The following is a 17866-nucleotide window of genomic DNA, read 5'->3' as shown; positions in this document are numbered from 1 at the left end:
CTTTGACTTCTTGATTTTTTTTTCATTCGGTTTTTTCTTCGTCTTTTCTGTTGATTTTTTTTTGTTTTATTTGTCTGCCTCTTCTTCTTTGTTTTATTTTTATTGTCTTTAATTTGTATTCTCTAAATTCTTATTCTTCAACATCTTCTACTATTCTTCTTTTGCTTTTATTAGCCGTTTTTATCTTCTGTTTTTAACTTCTTCTTAGTCATTTTTGTCTTATCCAAATTTTTTTTTCTTTCTAATTTTTGTTTGTCTTTTTCGCATCTTTACATTCTTCTTTTTATTTTCTTTTTCATCGTCGAGTTTTCATCTTCTTATACTTTATTTTCTTCATCTACAATTTTTGTTCTTCTTTTTCTTTCAGTTTTCTTCTTCAACTTTGAGTTCTTCATCTCCTTATCATTTTTCTTCTTCACTATTTTGTGTTACCCATCTTGATCTTATTGTTCATGATCTAGGACTTTTTGTTCATTTTTTTCCTCATTTTTTTACGTTTTCGTCAACTCTATGTTCTTCTATATGTTTTAATTTATTTTTTTCTCTTCTTTTTCTACTTCGTTTTTCCTTTTTCCCCTTTTTCTGTTTTTTCTCTGCGCCCTGCTAGAGTATTTGGCCTCTTTTACATTATTCCAAAAATAAACAGAATTCAGAAAGCCATATTTATAACAAAGAAAAAAACAAAGGACTTAAAACCTGTTCATTAGACAATGAAGATGATTTATGATATGTTGACATGGTTTTAATCACGTTAAGTAAGGAAGAATAACTGACAAAACAAAACAACAACATATAATCGAGGAACACTACTACTGGTACTAAAAAACGGAAAAAACAATAGCAAAAAATCGAAAATTAATTTATAAAAAATAAAGACGGTAAACAAAACAACGAAAAACCGACCAATGTAGAAACCAAACCACAATTGAGCTTAAGATACATTTTATAAAGTACTATATTTATATATAGCTCTCAACTTAAGCTAGGATTTCCCATATCACATGTACATTTTTTTTCCAGATAATCTCGCTCAACAGATAATTCGATTGAAATTATCTTAATATTATCAAAATAACTAAAAATGGCAGCAAAATTTTTATACAAACTACGAAAATAAATTAATTAATTAAGGATATTTAAAATTTTATTAACGAATAAAGGGGAATTAGTTACCTAGATTGAATGAGAGACCTTATAGCGAAAAATTTACTTCGCATATATTATATATGATATGATTTTAAATGTTTTTTTATTAAATTCCAATTTTTAATTTTTCGTTATTTTCTATTTGAAATATTTTTTGATTAAATTTTGATTTTTAATAATTTTTATTAAATTTAAATGTTTTTTATTAAATTTCGATTTTCAACAATTTTTGTTATTAATTTACGATTTTTAATATTTTTATTTAATTTACGATTTTTAATAATTTTTTAATTAATTTACAATTTTAATAATTTGTTTATTAAATTTAATTTTAAAAAATATAAAGAGGAATAAATGGTAATTAGCCACCCTGTGATTGAATGAGAGAGCTTTAACTAAAAATTTTACTTTGCTTATAATATATATGATTATTAAAAAAAATATATCATATGAATGTTAGATAAGAAAAAAATGAAAGTCAGATAAGAAAGAGTGAATTTTGGATGGCTTTTTAAATTTAAAAATGAAAAAGGTTCCTTCCGATTTCTCCTTCATTTCCTTAGTGGGTTTAGTCCTCGTCTGTAATATTTTGCTTCGAGCCCTAGATTGAAGGAGAAAAAACCGCTCAATCAGGTCGATATGTGTTTTGGTTTAAAGTTGGCAACTTTCTTTATTTCTTCTTTTGCTTTTCTCGCATTGCTTCCAGATTCTGCCAAAAGAGAGGGTTTTTATTAATCTGGTGTAATACAATTTTTCGTGTCAAATTGAGACATTTGGTTTCATTTGATTGGATTTGGTGGACTCTATCAATCTTCAGATCGTGTCAAGCGTTAACTGTTTTACTGTAGGCTTTTGGGTTATGAATCTGTTAAAGAGAAAGCTCTTTGATGTTTTTAGAGGTTATGAATCTCACTTTACTGTTTGAATGTTGTTGTTCTTATGAATTGGCTACATTTTAGATACGCCAATTTCGGTTTTGAAGCAACGAGTCGACTGATTTTGTTTGGTGGAGGTAGTACTTAGCTTGACACTAACAATGAAAAGAGTAAAAAGCGAATCTTTTAGAGGGGTTTATAGTTCTAGGAGGTTCAAGTTGTCTCATTTGTTGCTGGCAATATCAGTATTTTACTTGGTTTTCTTAGCGTTTAAGTTCCCACATTTCATCGAGATGGTCGCTATGTTAAGTGGGGAGACTGGTTTAGATGGAGCATTAAGGGATACGGCAGATGTTAGTTTAAGCGGGTCGTTACGCAATGACATGTTGCATAGCAAGCTAGAAGATGAAGAGAATCAAAGTGGTCCTTCCACTACTCAGGAATTGCCACCAGAAGAGAAGATAAGTGGGTCTAAACCGATTCAGCCACTTCAGTTTCGGTACGGTAGAATATCGGCAGAGATCATGAGACGTAGGAACAGAACCATTCACATGTCACCCTTTGAAAGAATGGCGGATGAGGCTTGGATGCTTGGAACCAAGGCTTGGGAAGATGTTGATAAGGTTGAGACAGAGAACAACGAAGAGAGTTCTTCGGTAAATGAAGGAACGGTCGAGTCATGCCCTTCTCAGATCTCAATGAGTGGAGACGACTTGAATAAAGCCAATGGGATCATGTTGCTTCCCTGTGGTCTTGCTGCTGGATCTTCTATTACAATTCTCGGAACTCCACAGTATGCACATAAAGAATCTGTTCCTCAGCGTTCGAGATTGACAAGAGGTGATGGAATGGTTCTGGTTTCGCAGTTTATGGTTGAGTTGCAAGGGCTGAAGACGGGTGATGGGGAATATCCCCCTAAGATTCTTCATTTGAACCCGAGAATTAAAGGTGATTGGAGTCACCGGCCAGTCATTGAACACAATACATGTTATAGGATGCAGTGGGGGGTCGCTCAAAGATGTGATGGTACTCCATCCAAGAAAGACGCAGACATGCTTGGTAAGATTTTAACATCCATCATAAACTGTTTCTTAGTTTAGATATGGAAGCTCTTTCATCACATTGAAATACGGACATGTGACATATTCGTATTAGAATAGTTGCAGGAACGTAACAGGTCCATGCTCAGAAGTCTAAGCTCTGATTGCCTAAATTTATTTTTACTGTTGTGTAGTTATGTTTCTTTTAGCTTTATGTTCATCAAAGTAGATGTCTTTTTCCAGTTGAAGGATTCCGAAGATGTGAAAAGTGGACGAAGAATGACAACATTGGCATGGTGGACTCAAAGGAATCAAAGACAACTTCTTGGTTTAAACGGTTTATAGGACATGAACAGAAACCAGAGGTCACTTGGTCATTCCCTTTTGCGGAAGGCAGGGTCTTTGTCCTAACTTTGCGAGCTGGAATTGACGGTTTTCATATAAATGTTGGAGGAAGGCATGTGACATCATTCCCTTATCGACCGGTATGTTTTATCAGATGAGCATTCTACATGTACATATGCTTTACTAATTGTTCTCAACAGTATAATTTTCATTCATACGAAGAAATTCTATGTCTGATATTTCTTATGTATTATATTGTGATTTCTGGCTTTTCAGGGATTCACCATAGAAGATGCCACAGGGCTTGCAATTACAGGAGATGTTGATATTCATTCCGTTTATGCTACATCTCTTTCAACATCTCATCCCAGTTTCTCTCCTCAGAAAGCAATAGAGTTTTCTTCAGAGTGGAAAGCTCCTCCATTGCCTGGCGTTCCTTTTCGTCTTTTCATCGGTGTCTTATCTGCAACTAAACATTTTTCAGAGCGCATGGCAGTGAGAAAGACATGGATGCAGCATCCTTCTATTAAATTTTCACATGTAGTAGCCCGATTCTTTGTTGCACTTGTAAGTTCTTACCACCTTTTCTACTTGTGAAGCCTTTAGCATAATCCAGGGAAAACAAAATCAATAATAAATCTAACTCTGCAGATCGACTTTGTTGGAACATTGATATGGAGAATTACTGTTTTGAAGAATACTGAGCAGTTTAATTATTTTATTTCTGTAGAATCCAAGAAAAGAAGTTAATGCAATGCTGAAGAAAGAGGCTGAATATTTTGGAGATATTGTGATTCTGCCCTTTATGGATCGCTACGAGTTAGTTGTCCTTAAGACAATTGCTATCTGCGAATTTGGGGTATTGATAATCTCTGCTCTCACCACTCCCATTTATATATAAATCGTATACTACTCTCTGATTGTAGTTACTTTACATAAGTCTGATTATGATAGTGTCTTCTCAGGTCCAGAATGTGACAGCTCCATACATAATGAAATGTGACGATGATACATTCATCAGAGTGGAATCAATCTTGAAAGAAATCGATGGAGTCTCTCTGGAACAATCTCTCTATATGGGCAATCTAAATCTTCGACATCGTCCTCTTAGAACTGGCAAGTGGGCAGTTACATGGGAGGTACATTGGCCTGTGTTCTCTGCCTTTATACGCTCTTGTATGATTCAGCAATCAGAAGCTGCGTCAGATACTAAATGCTCTCAACTTATTTACTGTAACAGGAGTGGCCAGAAGCTGTGTATCCTCCTTACGCCAATGGACCTGGATATATAATCTCAAGCAACATTGCTAACTATATCGTTTCTCAAAATTCAAGACACAAGCTTAGGGTCTGACTCTTTCTGATCTTCTAACTCTCATCTCCATCTCTTACTATTATGAACTTAAGAGGATCTATCTTTCCTGAATTTTTGAATTGACCCGAGCTAAACTATTTCGATATTTTGTTGTCACAGCTGTTCAAGATGGAAGATGTGAGCATGGGAATGTGGGTGGAGCAATTCAACGCCTCGATGCAGCCTGTGGAGTATTCACATAGTTGGAAATTTTGCCAGTACGGGTGCACATTGAACTATTACACTGCACATTACCAATCTCCTAGTCAGATGATCTGCCTGTGGGATAATTTGTTGAAAGGCCGAGCACAGTGCTGCAATTTCAGATGACCAAAACACTGCACTAGTCAGGAGATTACAGGATTACAGTCTTAGCACCTCGTAGACCTTTTTTTGTAATTTTTCCTCATTGGTGCTGGTTATTAACACTTAACACAATCAGGATAACAATCTCTTGTTGTACATTGGTGTTCATTGATGATTTTAGGAAGTTAATCGCAGAAAAGAGATGTAAGCAAATTTTACTAAAATTTCTTTGACATTAAAAAGGCATTGACAAGCCAAGGTCATTGAGCTATTAATCTACTAGTCGCAATTATTGAGATTTGGCTTTCATCAGATTGCTTTCACTTGATCATCTGCATTTCTTGCATCAATTCCCAAGCTTTTATCTCCAGGTAATCCTGAATCGTCTTCTTCGTTTCACATGTCCAAAGAGAAAAAAAAGCTTTATTATCGGGCAAACAGAGCATGGATCGTATAAATAACAAACAGAACATATACGCATCAATCTTTGGAAAAATCGACAGATAAAATGGAATGTAGACAACTCAAGACACAAATTGCTTATGAAAACAAAACTGTCGCGCAAAGACGGCCAACTGATCTTTTCATGATTAGATGGATGCAGCCAAATGTGCTATTTTTGTTTTATTTATCACCGTGTTTAATCCTCACGCCAAAACCTCACAGTCGTGAAGTTCTGATACACGTTGAATCAATCAACAAGTTCCAAAAAGACACAGAGAAAATTGTGAAGTTTGAGATATGCAGATGAAGTAGAGAATAAAGGGAAGTCTAAAATGTCGATGTTTAAGTCTGAGAGGCAGAAATCTGAAGATGAAATTAGATTGATAGAGAAACATCAGAGCAAAACTGAAGCAAACCATTCTCACACAAGAGCAGAATCTTACCCAAAAAGGCTAGTCTTGAATCATCTTTGAAGGATGCATCTTTCTTCCGACAGAGAAAACCGGCGGCTGTCGAAATTGAATTCTTTTTGTTTTAGGGTTCTGGAAAGTTTTCATCTTTGAAAGTCTTTTAATAGTATATTTGAGGGAGATAATGCAATTGACAACAATGCCCACACGAAACAGAGCAAAATGTCGCCATACCCAGAAACCTCTGTTCTGCTACTTCCCATGGTCGACAAATGTATTACTCTCTTGCAGACTTGCGGCGTTTCATCGCTAACCAAACTCAAGAAAGTCCACGCCTTTTCGATCCGCCATGGCGTTTCAATCTCAGACGCCGAGTTTGGCAAACACCTCATCTTCTACCTCGTCTCTCTTCCTTCTCCACCTCCCATGTCCTACGCTCACAAGGTCTTCTCTAAGATCGAGAAACCCATCAATGTCTTTATTTGGAACACGCTGATCAGAGGCTACGCCGAGATTGGTGATTCCGTCTCCGCTGTTTCTCTCTACCGCGAGATGCGAGTCTCTGGTTTCGTCGAGCCAGATACTCATACTTACCCGTTTCTTCTTAAAGCCGTGGCAAAAATGGCGGATGCTCGGCTGGGAGAGACGATTCATTCCGTCGTTATAAGAAGTGGGTTTGGCTCGTTGATATTTGCTCAGAACTCTCTGCTCCATTTATACGCCAATTGTGGAGACGTATCTAGTGCGTACAAGGTGTTTGATAAAATGCCCGTCAAAGACCTTGTGGCTTGGAACTCTGTGATTAATGGTTTTGCAGAAAACGGTAAACCAAACGAAGCATTAAAGCTTTATACTGAGATGGATTCGAAAGGTATCAAACCAGATGGGTTTACAGTCGTTAGCTTGTTGTCTGCTTGTGCCAAGATTGGTGCTTTGACACTGGGTAGGAGAGTCCATGTATATATGATCAAAGCGGGTTTGACACGAAAATTACATTCCAGCAATGTACTCTTGGACTTTTACTCGAGATGTGGAAGAGTCGAAGAAGCCAAAACATGTTTCGATGAAATGGTGGACAAGAACAGTGTCTCGTGGACTTCATTGATTGTCGGTTTAGCTGTTAATGGTTTTGGAAAAGAAGCGATTGAGCTTTTCAGGGATATGGAATCAAAGGAAGGATTATCACCGTGTGAGATCACTTTCGTAGGGATCTTATATGCTTGTAGCCATTGTGGGATGGTAGAGCAAGGTTTTGAGTATTTCAGGAGAATGAGAGAGGAGTATAAGATTGAGCCTAGGATCGAACATTTTGGTTGTATGGTCGATTTGTTAGCTAGAGCTGGACAAGTGAAGAAAGCGTATGAATACATTATGAAAATGCCGATGCAGCCAAATGTTGTGATCTGGAGAACATTGTTAGGAGCTTGTACTGTTCATGGCGATTCGGAGTTAGCTGAGTTTGCTAGAATCCAGATCTTACAACTAGAACCAAACCACAGTGGTGATTATGTTCTGCTGTCGAATATGTATGCATCTGAGCAGCGTTGGTCCGATGTGCAAAAGATAAGAAGACAAATGCTAAGAGACGGTGTGAGAAAAGTTCCCGGTCAAAGCTTAGTAGAAGTAGGAAACAGAGTTCATGAGTTTCTTATGGGTGATATGTCTCATCCACAAAGCGATGAGATTTATGGTAAGCTGAAAGAAATGACTGATAGATTGAGATTGGAAGGTTATGTGCCACAAATTTCGAACGTTTATGTTGATGTTGAGGAGGAAGAGAAAGAGAATGTTCTGGTTTATCACAGTGAAAAGATTGCTATTGCTTTTATGCTTATTAGTACACCAGAAAAATCACCGATTCGGGTCGTGAAGAATCTTAGAGTTTGTGCTGATTGTCATTGGGCGATTAAGCTTGTGTCTAAGGTTTACAATAGAGAGATTGTTGTAAGAGATCGTAGCAGGTTTCACCATTTTAAAGATGGTTCTTGTTCTTGTCAAGATTACTGGTAATGCAGAAATAAATATCTGCTTCATCATAAATTGGTCTATTTTACCAAAAAAACATAAATTGTTGAAATGTAGGGATTATATTACACATTTGTTGCCTTTTGCAATCGGTTCTTGTTGTGACTGAACCTTGCGTGGGGGCAATTTGTAAGGTTATCAGAGGGTAAAATCGTTGATGATAAAAGTAATAGGTTCAAATGTTATAAACTAATAAACATTTGGGGGAATAACGAAAATATAGTCTAATATGAATCCACCGCGTTTTTTCACATACTCTTTTTGGCGGGACTTGAAATTGTTTGAAAGTAAATGAAAATTTGGCGCTTTTCTCGTGAAACGTTTTAACTTACATTCTCTAAGCTTCCAGGAGAAGCGTCTTTGAAGGATACGCTTCACCTTCTACGTATCTATATACCCAGAGAGTCGTTTCCCTCCTGATTTATCAAATCTGTGAAGAGATCGAAACGAGAAGATGGGAGAGACAAATCACCTGGAGAAGATGGGAAGAGAACTCAAGTGCCCTATTTGGTAATTCCCGTCTATCAATTTCTCTCTACTCGGAGTTTTCTCTGCGAATTTTTCGAGAGAAAACCCTAAATTATTTCTGAGTATTGATTTGCGATTTCTTAGTCTTAGCTTGTAATTGTCTAGCAATCGAAGTGGATAGTGTTAAGCATTCGTCTAATTTCCCTCCCTAACAATTTCAATTCCTTCTTTTTTGCAGCTTGAGTCTATTTAATTCTGCAGTTTCGCTTTCGTGCAACCATGTCTTTTGCAAGTAAGAAACCCCTCCTTTTTGTTTTCTTACACAAGCCCTTTGATTTTCTTTGAATCTGTTCGGTAGTAATACCTGTCTTCTCTTGGTTTCAGTGCATGTATCGTGAAATCCATGAAGATGGATGCTACTTGTCCAGTCTGTAAAATCCCATACCATCGTAGAGGTATTTCGTACGCTTTGAATCGATCAATTTCGGAGATAGCTTTTCCTAATCGCTAAACCAAGTTTGTAATCGAATAGACTATATCTTTGTTTTAACTAGTTTTTGATAATTATGCTATATGTTAGAGATTCGAGGTGCTCCTCATATGGATAGCTTGGTGAGCATTTACAAGAATATGGAAAATGCTTCTGGGGTCAACATGTTCGTAAGCCAGAATAAACCATCACCATCAGGTACTTACTGTTGCCTAGTAGGATCAATGCTTTAACATTTTGATTATCGTAAATGAAACCAAGGCAGTTGATGCTTAAACCAAATCAGAAACTGTTTCTCTTAACTCATTAAGTGAATTAAAAGTGGGGTTTGGGTTGTAAGAAACTTTGAACAAAAGCCATAAAGTTCTTCTTGAATGCTTGTTGTGCTGCAAAATTCTGTTTAATGTTTATTCTGTGATTTGTGTCTACAGGAAAAGAAAAGCATGTGAGAGATGCTTCCATTGATAAGACTAGTGAGAAGAATCGTCAAGGATCTAGGAAAGGCCGAACATCCAAGAGGAAAGAATATAGGAAAACCAAGGAAACAGATGTAGATGCCCCTGGACCTATTGTTATGAAACCTTCATCCCAAACCAAGAAAAGGGTGCAGCTGTTGCAGAATCACTCTTCTGAAAGTTTAACTAAATCTACTGAATCAGCTGAAAAACTCAAGGATTACACTGAAAACACTGTGATTCGTTTGAATGAGGATCCATCTCTGAATAAATACGGAAATCTGGCACCCTTCTTTTGGTTGAGAGATGAAGATGATGGGAAGAGCTTAAGTCAGCCAGAAAGTGATCAACTTTTAGACGTTACACCTGTTGATGTTCCTTCTTTCAGTGATTTGAAGGACTCAGATCACGAGAGCCAGTCAAAAGTGAGTACTTGAAACCCCAATAACCTTTTTTAACGGTCTCTTCCAGTATTCATATTGCATTATATTGCTCTGTGGTATTGGAGCATACTACACTTACCCTGAGGTTATAGAGAATGTGTTTGACCCATCTTAGTAATGCGCGGAGTTTTTTCTTCATTCAGATTGAATGCTGCGAGTTTTAAGGCTCTTTTGACACATCTTTACTCTCGTTTCAATTATATCCAGTTGCATGAAAAATCTTAATAAATTGATGAATTCAAGTATCCAAAAACAGCATCGGATCCTTCGATCTTACCTTTTCTTGTTGGCGAGTGTTTCAGGCTGGTGAGCAAGAAAAGGCCAACCCAGGAGTCATGTTTGACAGTGAAATGTTTGAATGGACTCAAAGGCCATGTTCTCCAGAGATTCTACCTAGTCCTGTGAAGGCCAATGTAAAAGCAGTTCTTTACTTTGATATGATACATCCAGATGTTTGTTTTCTTTGATAGTTTCTTCAAGTAGGTTTAAATTAACTGAAAATTGAAATCAATTTTCAGGTCCTAGGTGGTGATGAGATTGATCTTCCTGAAAGAAATCCATCTAAAGTAGCATCATCAAAAAAAAAACGTAAAGCAGGAAGTGGAAGAAATACTGTTGCTAGACTACGCGTTGGGGTTTCCAAGGACGACATGGAGTTATCTGCAGGAGCAAGTAGTAGCGAGAAACAAGAAACTGGCGGGAGTTCTGGCATACTTACCAAGAAGGATAGAAATCCTGATGTGAAAGCTAAACGGGCTACAAGAAGCAAGAGCCAGACTTCACGAGTTCAGGCTGATTTAAGTATGTCCGTGGAGGCAGAGGGGAAGCAGGGGACAAAGAGGAAAAGATCAAGCGTTAAATCCTCTCCAGATCACCTGGTTCCTGGATCTAATGAGCTCTCACTTGGAACAGATATTGTGGGAAAAGGGGATCAGGAACAAGCCCATGGTTCATCTGATACGCAACCGGATAAACAAAATCCTGCCGAAAAATCCTCTCTGAAGAAGAGAAGAAAATCCAGTGAATCCTCCATTCCAAAAGATCTTTCTGGAAAAACTGAAGAGAAGACTTCAGAAAAGAGATCAAAAATTGATTCATGTTCATTCTTAAGCAGAGTGCGTGGCAAGAAAATCTTAAGTGATGAGTTGAATCAAGTGGGTGATAGACAAGATTCAACTAATAAAAAGAAATCCACTGCGGATAAAGGCAATCGTACCATGCAAGTTTCAGAGAAATGTTCAACGATGAACAAACCCTCAGTTGGAGATAGTGTACTTTTGCGACGATGTGATGGACCTCCAATAGATAAATTCACTTGCGCCTTTTGTCAGTCTTCAGAAGACACAGAGGTACGCTTCACTATCTCACATTGGAGTCCTAGTTGTTTAGACCTTTAGGTGATTTTTACCATTTTCTTCATTGGAATGTTATATTGACAGGCTTCAGGAGAAATGGCTCACTACCACAGAGGTGAACCTGTCTCTGCAGATTTTAATGGTGGATCTAAGGTCATACATGTTCACAAAAACTGTGCTGAATGGTAAGATAACTGGTACATGTTCACAAGAACCAACTCATGCATGTTGAATAGTATTACTGAATAACCATGAAACTGTATCGAATTTTCAGGGCTCCAAATGTATACTTCAACAACCTTAACGCAGTCAACCTTAATGTGGAGTTGACAAGAAGCCGGAGAATAAGTTGCAGTGGCTGTGGGCTTAAAGGCGCAGCACTTGGTTGTTACAATAAGAGTTGTAAGAATAGCTTTCATGTTACGTGTGCAAAACTGATACCAGAATGTAGATGGGACAATGTAAGTGTTGCATAGATTATGGAAGCTCTATATAGTCCCCCTATATATATGGTTCCCTTAACACCTTTTCTTATCAACAGGAAAACTTTGTAATGCTATGCCCTTTGGATGCATCCATTAAGTTGCCATGTGAAGAGACTAGACCAAAAGAAAGAAAACGCAAGCGTACTCCTAAAGAGTGTGTCATTTATATCTATTGATAGGGATTATGAAGTGATACTAATATCTGAAACTAGAGTGTTGACAATAACTCTATCTATCTTCTGTAGATCACTGCAGTCTCAGCCTAATAATCAAGTATCTGAAACACCTGACATCACTGAGCTCCAGAGCAAGCCTTTGCACGGATTACCCAAGAAATTGGTTCTATGCTGCTCAGGACTTACCAATGAAGAGAAGGTATGGAAAATATATATATACATACTCTTTTTACTTTATGAAAGCTTCTCGACTTTGAAACTTAAATTCCAAGGATGGTTTGGATTGCAGATTGTGATTTCAGAATTTGCTGAACTGTCTGGTGTTACAATCTCGAGAAAATGGGAACCAAGTGTTACACATGTCATTGCATCAATCAACGAAAATGGAGCCTGCAAAAGGACACTCAAATTCATGATGGGGATCTTGGAGGGGAAATGGATTCTAAGCATTGACTGTAAGTATTATTATTATTCTATCAGCAACGAAACATATACATTTGCAATTTATGAAATTATTTAATCAAGTCAAAATGTCTGTATACCTTTTCTTGCAGGGATTAAGGCGTGTCTAAAAAATACAAAGTATGTAAGCGAGGAGCCATATGAGATTTACATGGATGTTCACGGAATTCGAGAAGGACCTTATCTTGGAAGACAAAGAGCTATAAACAAGGTTAGCTTCGTCTCTCTCTCCATCTCTCTGATGCACTCTATTGTACAACAGATTTGAGAATGTTTATCTGAATGTTTTCATTCTCCAATATGCAGGAACCAAAACTTTTTAATGAGCTAAAATTTTACATAATGGGGGATTTCGAGCTTGCTTACAAAGGGTATCTTCAAGATCTGATTGTAGCAGCAGGAGGAACAATCCTGCGCAGACGGCCCATTTCTAATGATAATGAAGCTTCAACGATAGTAGTATTTAGTGTTGAGCCAAGCAAGAAGAAAAGTCTGACTCAAAGAAGATCTGATGGTGAAGCCTTGGCTAAATCTGCTAGAGCTAGAGCTGCAAGCAGTTCATGGGTCTTGGATTCTATTGCAGGTTGCCAAATTCTAGACTTGATATAAAATTGTGAGACCATCGTTGGATATTTTTGTCAGTAGGAGTATGGAGCATTGTGTATACTCAACAGTATTTCATTTATTCGCACATTTTAGGTTTTGTTCGCACATTTACACATTCTGTATGTTAATCTTTGAAAGTTTGTGATGAAAGTTCCTTGAACATCATTATTTCATTAACCACAACCAAAAAATCACACGGAATTAGAGTAGAGCGACTGCAACTGTTTGCTTCAGGAATGTTGAATTACAACATCTATAACATCTCACCTTATGAATTACAATATCTATAACTCCCTAAGGTTTTATGTAATATGGTTTTTCGATGAATAAACAAGTGTAACCTCAGAAAACTCAACTAAACTGAAAGATCCAACTTTGAAGTGGCTAGTGAGGTTTTGGAACAAACCCATCAACTGCAAAATTCCTAGTGGCTGAAGGAATGGCTAAGCGTACTCCATCTAGCTCTGGTTTTGCTATCACTTGACATCCCAATCGCGACCTATAAACATTTTTTCAAAGGAACATATATGTCAGCACTTTCAATGAAACCCGATTTATAGCGCAATATAGAGAAAGAGAGAGAGAGGACTCACGTTTCTGTTAACCCGAAAGCAAGATCCAGCATATCATTTTCTTCATCTGTTGGCTCTTCGAGTTTATCGTAGTATTCCGTGTCCTATTTCAACTATTTGGTTATAAAACACAATGCATGATCAATCTATGCAGATGAGTGATTGTAAGGAAGAGACAGTTTTTACCATAACAATCACATGGCACGTTGAACACGCTAGAGAACCTTCACACGCCCCTGAATATTTAGAGAAAGCAACCCGTAAGTTTCCAATCAAAGGATCAATCTTTGGTTTAAGCGAGAAAGCATATCAATTTACAAAAAAAAAAAAAAAAAAAATTGATAGAATGAAAAGGAAACTCGTGCCTTCGAGTTCTATATCATTTTGATGAGCAGCTTCAAGGATGTTCATCCCAATTGGGACCTTAACATGAATTTCCTCTCCATCTTTATCAACAAAGATAACGTTTATCCTGACCAAAAAGAAAATGAAATGCATGTTCTTACATTCAGGCGACATTACTGGTGTATAAATAATTGGTTATTGTCAAGAGTTGAATGTTTTTTGAGATAAATTTGAACTTACTTTTCTGTTTCTTCGCCACCTTTTTCAGAGGCAGTGGTGCTGAAAGATGTACACAGATTGTGGTTATTTGAGAAAAAGGCGTCCTGAAAAGTCCTAGGTTGTCTCTCTAGTACAGCCTTGTCAAAAAAGAAGAAAGAGCAGAGATATCAATTCAAGATGGAATCTGTAAAAGAAAAATATGAATCAAAACCACCCGACTTTCGAAGCTAATTCACTTACATATGGCATAATATATCTAAGATACATATCAAGAGCCTCTTTGGTTAGCTCTTTGAACCAAAACCATAAATTTTGATTCTCTCCATTGATTGCATAAACTCTAATTAGCTAAATCTATTTCACGACATTCGCAAAGATGGTATATCTATATACCCTTTATTCAGATTTAGCTAGAATACAAAACCAAAATCAATTTCAACAAAGCTTTTACCTAATTAACATTGTAATCAGAGGAGAGTGGCTACGAAACAATGAAGCACTATCGAGATTGGGAAAAAAAATGTCTAATCAGTGAACCAAAGCAAGATGCATTTGGAAAATGCAAGGTACAATAAATTTTCACAAACTGAGAACAAAGCTCAGACTAACCGAAGATAGCAGATATTGGCCATAAGATCTTTGTAGAAACCGCCTTCCACATATTGTGAAATGCCTTTCTGCCCAAAACATAAACAATGAGTTAAACCACACAGACAATATATGAGCTTTGCTTTCACCACCACAAGCAAAAGAACAAAGGAGAGATTATTGGAGAGATTGGAAGAATATTTAAAAGAAATAAATACCTCTTGGAAGCTCCTTAACAATGCGAGAACCTAATCTTAACAGCCTGTGGAAGAGCATGATTTTGGCGCCGCCAAAAGGTACAGCTAAAACCTCCAAGTAATTCAGACTGCGTAACAGAGAAACATATTATCCATTAGATTTGCCAGAAACTGAAACTGTTGAACAAATAGTTAACGATAAAAACAAAATGACAATTTCACAGTACAAAAATGTAAAACAAACACAGAGAGGGCAAAAAGGTTATTACTTTTTACAAGATTCGACGAAAGAAGAGTTTTTTTAGGTGCTTGAAAGATGGAGGAAATGGCTAAAATTGGATTTAGGGTTCGTGCGTAGAGAAAGACCAACCTCCTCCGTCGGCGAATGTGAGTCTCAGCTGATTCCTTTCTCTCCTCCACCTTCTTTCTAAACCGTTCTGGTTTATTTTCTTTTTCAGTTTTGACGTTCCGACAATTTCTCACATACCGTACCGAACCGGATCAGACCAAACAAAACCGATCCCCTCATGTACATTTTTTTAAAACATAGGTCTTTTGAGTTGTCCCACATCGACAAACTTGGATAAATGAGAAGGGGAGGCTGCACTATAAATACTACGGGCCCGTATTAAATTGATCGCGCAAGTGCCTGATATTGAGCCCGTATAATATCAATAAGTAATTCTTAAATAAGTCAACGAGATTTTCTAAAATTCGGATTGTTGTTGACTTGGGATTGTTGTTTAGCTTGGTGAAGAAAAGCCATCAGATTTCGATTTCCATCGTCTATATCAAGATCAAATAGTGATATGCAGATCACATGTCTCCCAGTTTCGATTTCCTCGAACACTCCTCGAATCTCAACTCCAGTTTTATCGCTACCTTCATATCCTCGCCACATTTTCAACCTCGCTTCGTTTCAAAACCGAAAACACGGTTTTTTCTCCATATCTTCCAAAAGATTACAAAAATCTCAAACTAGTTTCAGCAAATCTGTTTTGGCTGCGATGAAAAGTGAACAAGGAACTGAAAGTGATGATGCGTTTTATATGAGGAAATGTGTGGAACTGGCAAAGAGAGCAATTGGGTGTACTAGTCCTAATCCCATGGTAGGTTGTGTCATTGTTAAAGATGGTAAAATCGTTGGCGAAGGGTTTCATCCCAAAGCTGGTCAGCCTCATGCTGAGGTAACAACCAGAATTGCAGCTTTTTCCCTTGATGGGTTTTTGGAAATGAGAAAACTTTGAGTCTTGTTTGCTTAGGATGCAGATCTTATAAGATTGCATTGTCTTTTTTTATCATTGTGAAAATGAAGTAGGCGTTGATGAGTTTTGATTAATGGTGAAAGTCGTTCTTGGTATTGTTAGGTGTTTGCTCTTCGAGATGCTGGAGACTTAGCTGAGAATGCCACTGCTTATGTTAGCTTAGAACCATGTAACCATTACGGTAGAACGCCGCCGTGCACAGAAGCATTGATCAAGGCTAAGGTGAAAAGAGTTGTTGTTGGGATGGTTGATCCGAATCCAATCGTTTATTCTTCTGGGATTAGTCGTTTGATAGATGCTGGAATTGATGTCACTGTGGGTGTAGAAGAAGACTTATGCAAGAAGATGAATGAGGGATTCATCCATCGAATGCTAACAGGAAAGCCTTTTCTCGCACTCAGGTAAAGTTCATCGCTTTCTCTTGAGTGGAGACAAACCCGAGCTCATAGATTGTTTTTTGAGGTTTGAAAATCTTCTTTGCAGGTATTCTATATCTTTCAATGGTTGTTTTCTTGACAAGATTGGGGAAGGTGCTTTGGATACTGGTGGATACTACTCAAAGCTATTACAAGAATATGATGCTATTATTCTTTCTTCGTCGTTCTCTGATAAGCTCTCGAGCATTTCCTCACAAGAAGCTAATGTTTCGAACCAACCCATTCAAATCATAGTGGTTAGCAATGCTCAACAGTCTCCCATCTTTGCTTCTTCCAACACTGTGGAAGAATCGGCTCCAAAAGTTTTACTGTTCACCAAAAAGGAATATGTTACAGAATCCGGAATCAGCAATGTTGAAACCGTGGTATGGGAAAAAATGAATTTGGATTCCATCTTGGATTACTGTTATCACCGTGGACTATGCAGTGTCTTGTTGGATTTGAGGGGAAACATTAAAGACCTTGAAGTGCTTCTGAGAGATGGATTTGAGCAGAAACTGTTGCAGAAGATAATGGTTGAGGTTTTGCCGGAATGGTGCGCGAAAGATGAGAGACTGGTCGGGTCTATGAACTGGTTAGAATCAAAAGCTGTGAAAGATTTGCAGCCTAAGCAATTAGGTGGAAGCGTTTTGCTAGAGGGCTATCTTTGATGCTTTGATGTATGGATAATGTAATAAGTTCGTGAGCTTTATTTTTGGAAGCATTGTGCTATTAAGGTTTTTTACAGATTTCTAGCTGGATAATAAAAGTTTATAAAAAATTGTGTTTCAAGATTTGTTTTTCCACAAAAATTAATGTAATAATACTTCGATTCAACAAATTCAATACAATGCTAAACGTGATTATATTTTTAAAAAATTGAAGTAAGAAAATAAGGTTATATTTCTTTCAAATAACTTAGTGTGTGGAAATCCCAAAACATAACATAGATCTCTAAGGAACAGAGGGAGTATGTTTTTTGTTAAACCATTTTCACATCTTGAATAAGTGATTCGACCTTCTATGGCCTACACATTATTAGTCTCCTAAGATCAGATGTTTTCGTAACTGGGTCTCTTAAGTCAATATCCATACTAATTTCCCAAAAACATTTGACAAGTACTTTGGATTTTGGTGGAAATATGAATTAATGGACAACAAACATTTTATCAAGCATATTGTTTTTTTTTGTTGGAACCAATTTATCTAGATATGTTCATAGTAAAGAAAACTAAACCAATACAAATTTTCAAATTACTTTTTGATTTGACTATTTTAAATTTAATTTTAAGAGATATTATTGCATAAGTTTGTATAATTACATATTGTGATTTTTATATTTTTTTATCAGAAAAAAACTCTACAATTACATTATCCCT

At 36.9% G+C, this 17866-nt stretch overlaps 5 protein-coding genes across 6 annotated transcripts; 4 read left to right on the top strand and 1 right to left on the bottom strand.

Annotated features, from left to right (window-relative positions):
- Positions 1-1726: 1726 nt before the first annotated feature.
- Positions 1727-5454, top strand: LOC18029472 (hydroxyproline O-galactosyltransferase GALT2). Its single transcript, XM_006413765.2, has 7 exons — positions 1727-3080; positions 3305-3546; positions 3683-3973; positions 4137-4265; positions 4372-4545; positions 4647-4754; positions 4881-5454. Exons 1-7 carry the CDS (start codon positions 2183-2185, stop codon positions 5088-5090), a joined length of 2052 nt encoding a protein of 683 aa, XP_006413828.1. The 5' UTR covers positions 1727-2182; the 3' UTR covers positions 5091-5454.
- A 564-nt stretch (positions 5455-6018) lies between these two features.
- On the top strand, positions 6019-7930 carry LOC18029471 (pentatricopeptide repeat-containing protein At4g21065). The gene has a single exon (XM_006413764.2). It carries the CDS (start codon positions 6143-6145, stop codon positions 7928-7930), a length of 1788 nt encoding a protein of 595 aa, XP_006413827.1. The 5' UTR covers positions 6019-6142.
- Positions 7931-8399: 469 nt separating this feature from the next.
- On the top strand, positions 8400-12993 carry LOC18029470 (protein BREAST CANCER SUSCEPTIBILITY 1 homolog). The gene is made up of 14 exons (XM_024149918.1): positions 8400-8455; positions 8652-8705; positions 8798-8868; positions 8994-9101; positions 9335-9783; positions 10104-10214; positions 10320-11150; positions 11241-11341; positions 11431-11617; positions 11698-11795; positions 11887-12016; positions 12107-12272; positions 12372-12490; positions 12586-12993. Exons 1-14 carry the CDS (start codon positions 8400-8402, stop codon positions 12886-12888), a joined length of 2784 nt encoding a protein of 927 aa, XP_024005686.1. The 3' UTR covers positions 12889-12993.
- Positions 12994-13036: 43 nt separating this feature from the next.
- LOC18029469 (adrenodoxin-like protein 2, mitochondrial) lies at positions 13037-15355 on the bottom strand. Of its 2 annotated transcripts, none has more exons than XM_024149919.1 (8): positions 15177-15355; positions 14828-14934; positions 14631-14698; positions 14043-14158; positions 13823-13929; positions 13644-13693; positions 13479-13561; positions 13037-13384 (listed from the first exon to the last, which is right to left on the bottom strand). In XM_024149919.1, the coding sequence occupies exons 2-8, from the start codon at positions 14883-14885 to the stop codon at positions 13270-13272; spliced, it is 597 nt and encodes a 198-aa protein (XP_024005687.1). In that variant the 5' UTR covers positions 14886-14934; positions 15177-15355; the 3' UTR covers positions 13037-13269. The 2 variants fall into 2 exon arrangements, with proteins under 2 accessions (XP_024005687.1, XP_006413825.1); XM_006413762.2 differs by having other exon boundaries at positions 15076-15230.
- A 107-nt stretch (positions 15356-15462) lies between these two features.
- On the top strand, positions 15463-17319 carry LOC18029468 (riboflavin biosynthesis protein PYRD, chloroplastic). Its single transcript, XM_006413761.2, has 3 exons — positions 15463-15993; positions 16174-16472; positions 16555-17319. The coding sequence occupies exons 1-3, from the start codon at positions 15616-15618 to the stop codon at positions 17156-17158; spliced, it is 1281 nt and encodes a 426-aa protein (XP_006413824.1). The 5' UTR covers positions 15463-15615; the 3' UTR covers positions 17159-17319.
- The last annotated feature ends 547 nt before the right edge of the window (positions 17320-17866 follow it).

Source organism: Eutrema salsugineum, unplaced genomic scaffold (assembly GCF_000478725.1).
Source record: "Eutrema salsugineum unplaced genomic scaffold, Eutsalg1_0 scaffold_1, whole genome shotgun sequence".
Taxonomy (NCBI): domain Eukaryota; kingdom Viridiplantae; phylum Streptophyta; class Magnoliopsida; order Brassicales; family Brassicaceae; genus Eutrema; species Eutrema salsugineum.
This window is presented reverse-complemented; position numbering and strand designations above follow the sequence as displayed.

Bases quoted from the DNA above. Each gene is read 5' to 3' on its own strand.
- LOC18029472 (XM_006413765.2), top strand. From the start codon at position 2,183: ATGAAAAGAGTAAAAAGCGAATCTTTTAGAGGGGTTTATAGTTCTAGG. The intron at 3,547-3,682 runs GTATGTTTTATC...CTGGCTTTTCAG, and splicing joins CATCATTCCCTTATCGACCG to GGATTCACCATAGAAGATGC. The intron at 4,755-4,880 runs GTCTGACTCTTT...TTGTTGTCACAG, and splicing joins ATTCAAGACACAAGCTTAGG to CTGTTCAAGATGGAAGATGT.
- LOC18029471 (XM_006413764.2), top strand. From the start codon at position 6,143: ATGTCGCCATACCCAGAAACCTCTGTTCTGCTACTTCCCATGGTCGAC.
- LOC18029470 (XM_024149918.1), top strand. From the start codon at position 8,400: ATGGGAGAGACAAATCACCTGGAGAAGATGGGAAGAGAACTCAAGTGC. The intron at 8,456-8,651 runs GTAATTCCCGTC...TCTTTTTTGCAG, and splicing joins GAACTCAAGTGCCCTATTTG to CTTGAGTCTATTTAATTCTG. The intron at 8,706-8,797 runs GTAAGAAACCCC...TCTTGGTTTCAG, and splicing joins TGCAACCATGTCTTTTGCAA to TGCATGTATCGTGAAATCCA.
- LOC18029469 (XM_024149919.1), bottom strand. From the start codon at position 14,885: ATGCTCTTCCACAGGCTGTTAAGATTAGGTTCTCGCATTGTTAAGGAG. The intron at 14,699-14,827 runs GTATTTATTTCT...TGTTTTGGGCAG, and splicing joins TGTTAAGGAGCTTCCAAGAG to AAAGGCATTTCACAATATGT. The intron at 13,385-13,478 runs GTGAGTCCTCTC...AAATGTTTATAG, and splicing joins GCTTTCGGGTTAACAGAAAC to GTCGCGATTGGGATGTCAAG.
- LOC18029468 (XM_006413761.2), top strand. From the start codon at position 15,616: ATGCAGATCACATGTCTCCCAGTTTCGATTTCCTCGAACACTCCTCGA. The intron at 15,994-16,173 runs GTAACAACCAGA...TGGTATTGTTAG, and splicing joins CTGGTCAGCCTCATGCTGAG to GTGTTTGCTCTTCGAGATGC. The intron at 16,473-16,554 runs GTAAAGTTCATC...TCTTCTTTGCAG, and splicing joins AAGCCTTTTCTCGCACTCAG to GTATTCTATATCTTTCAATG.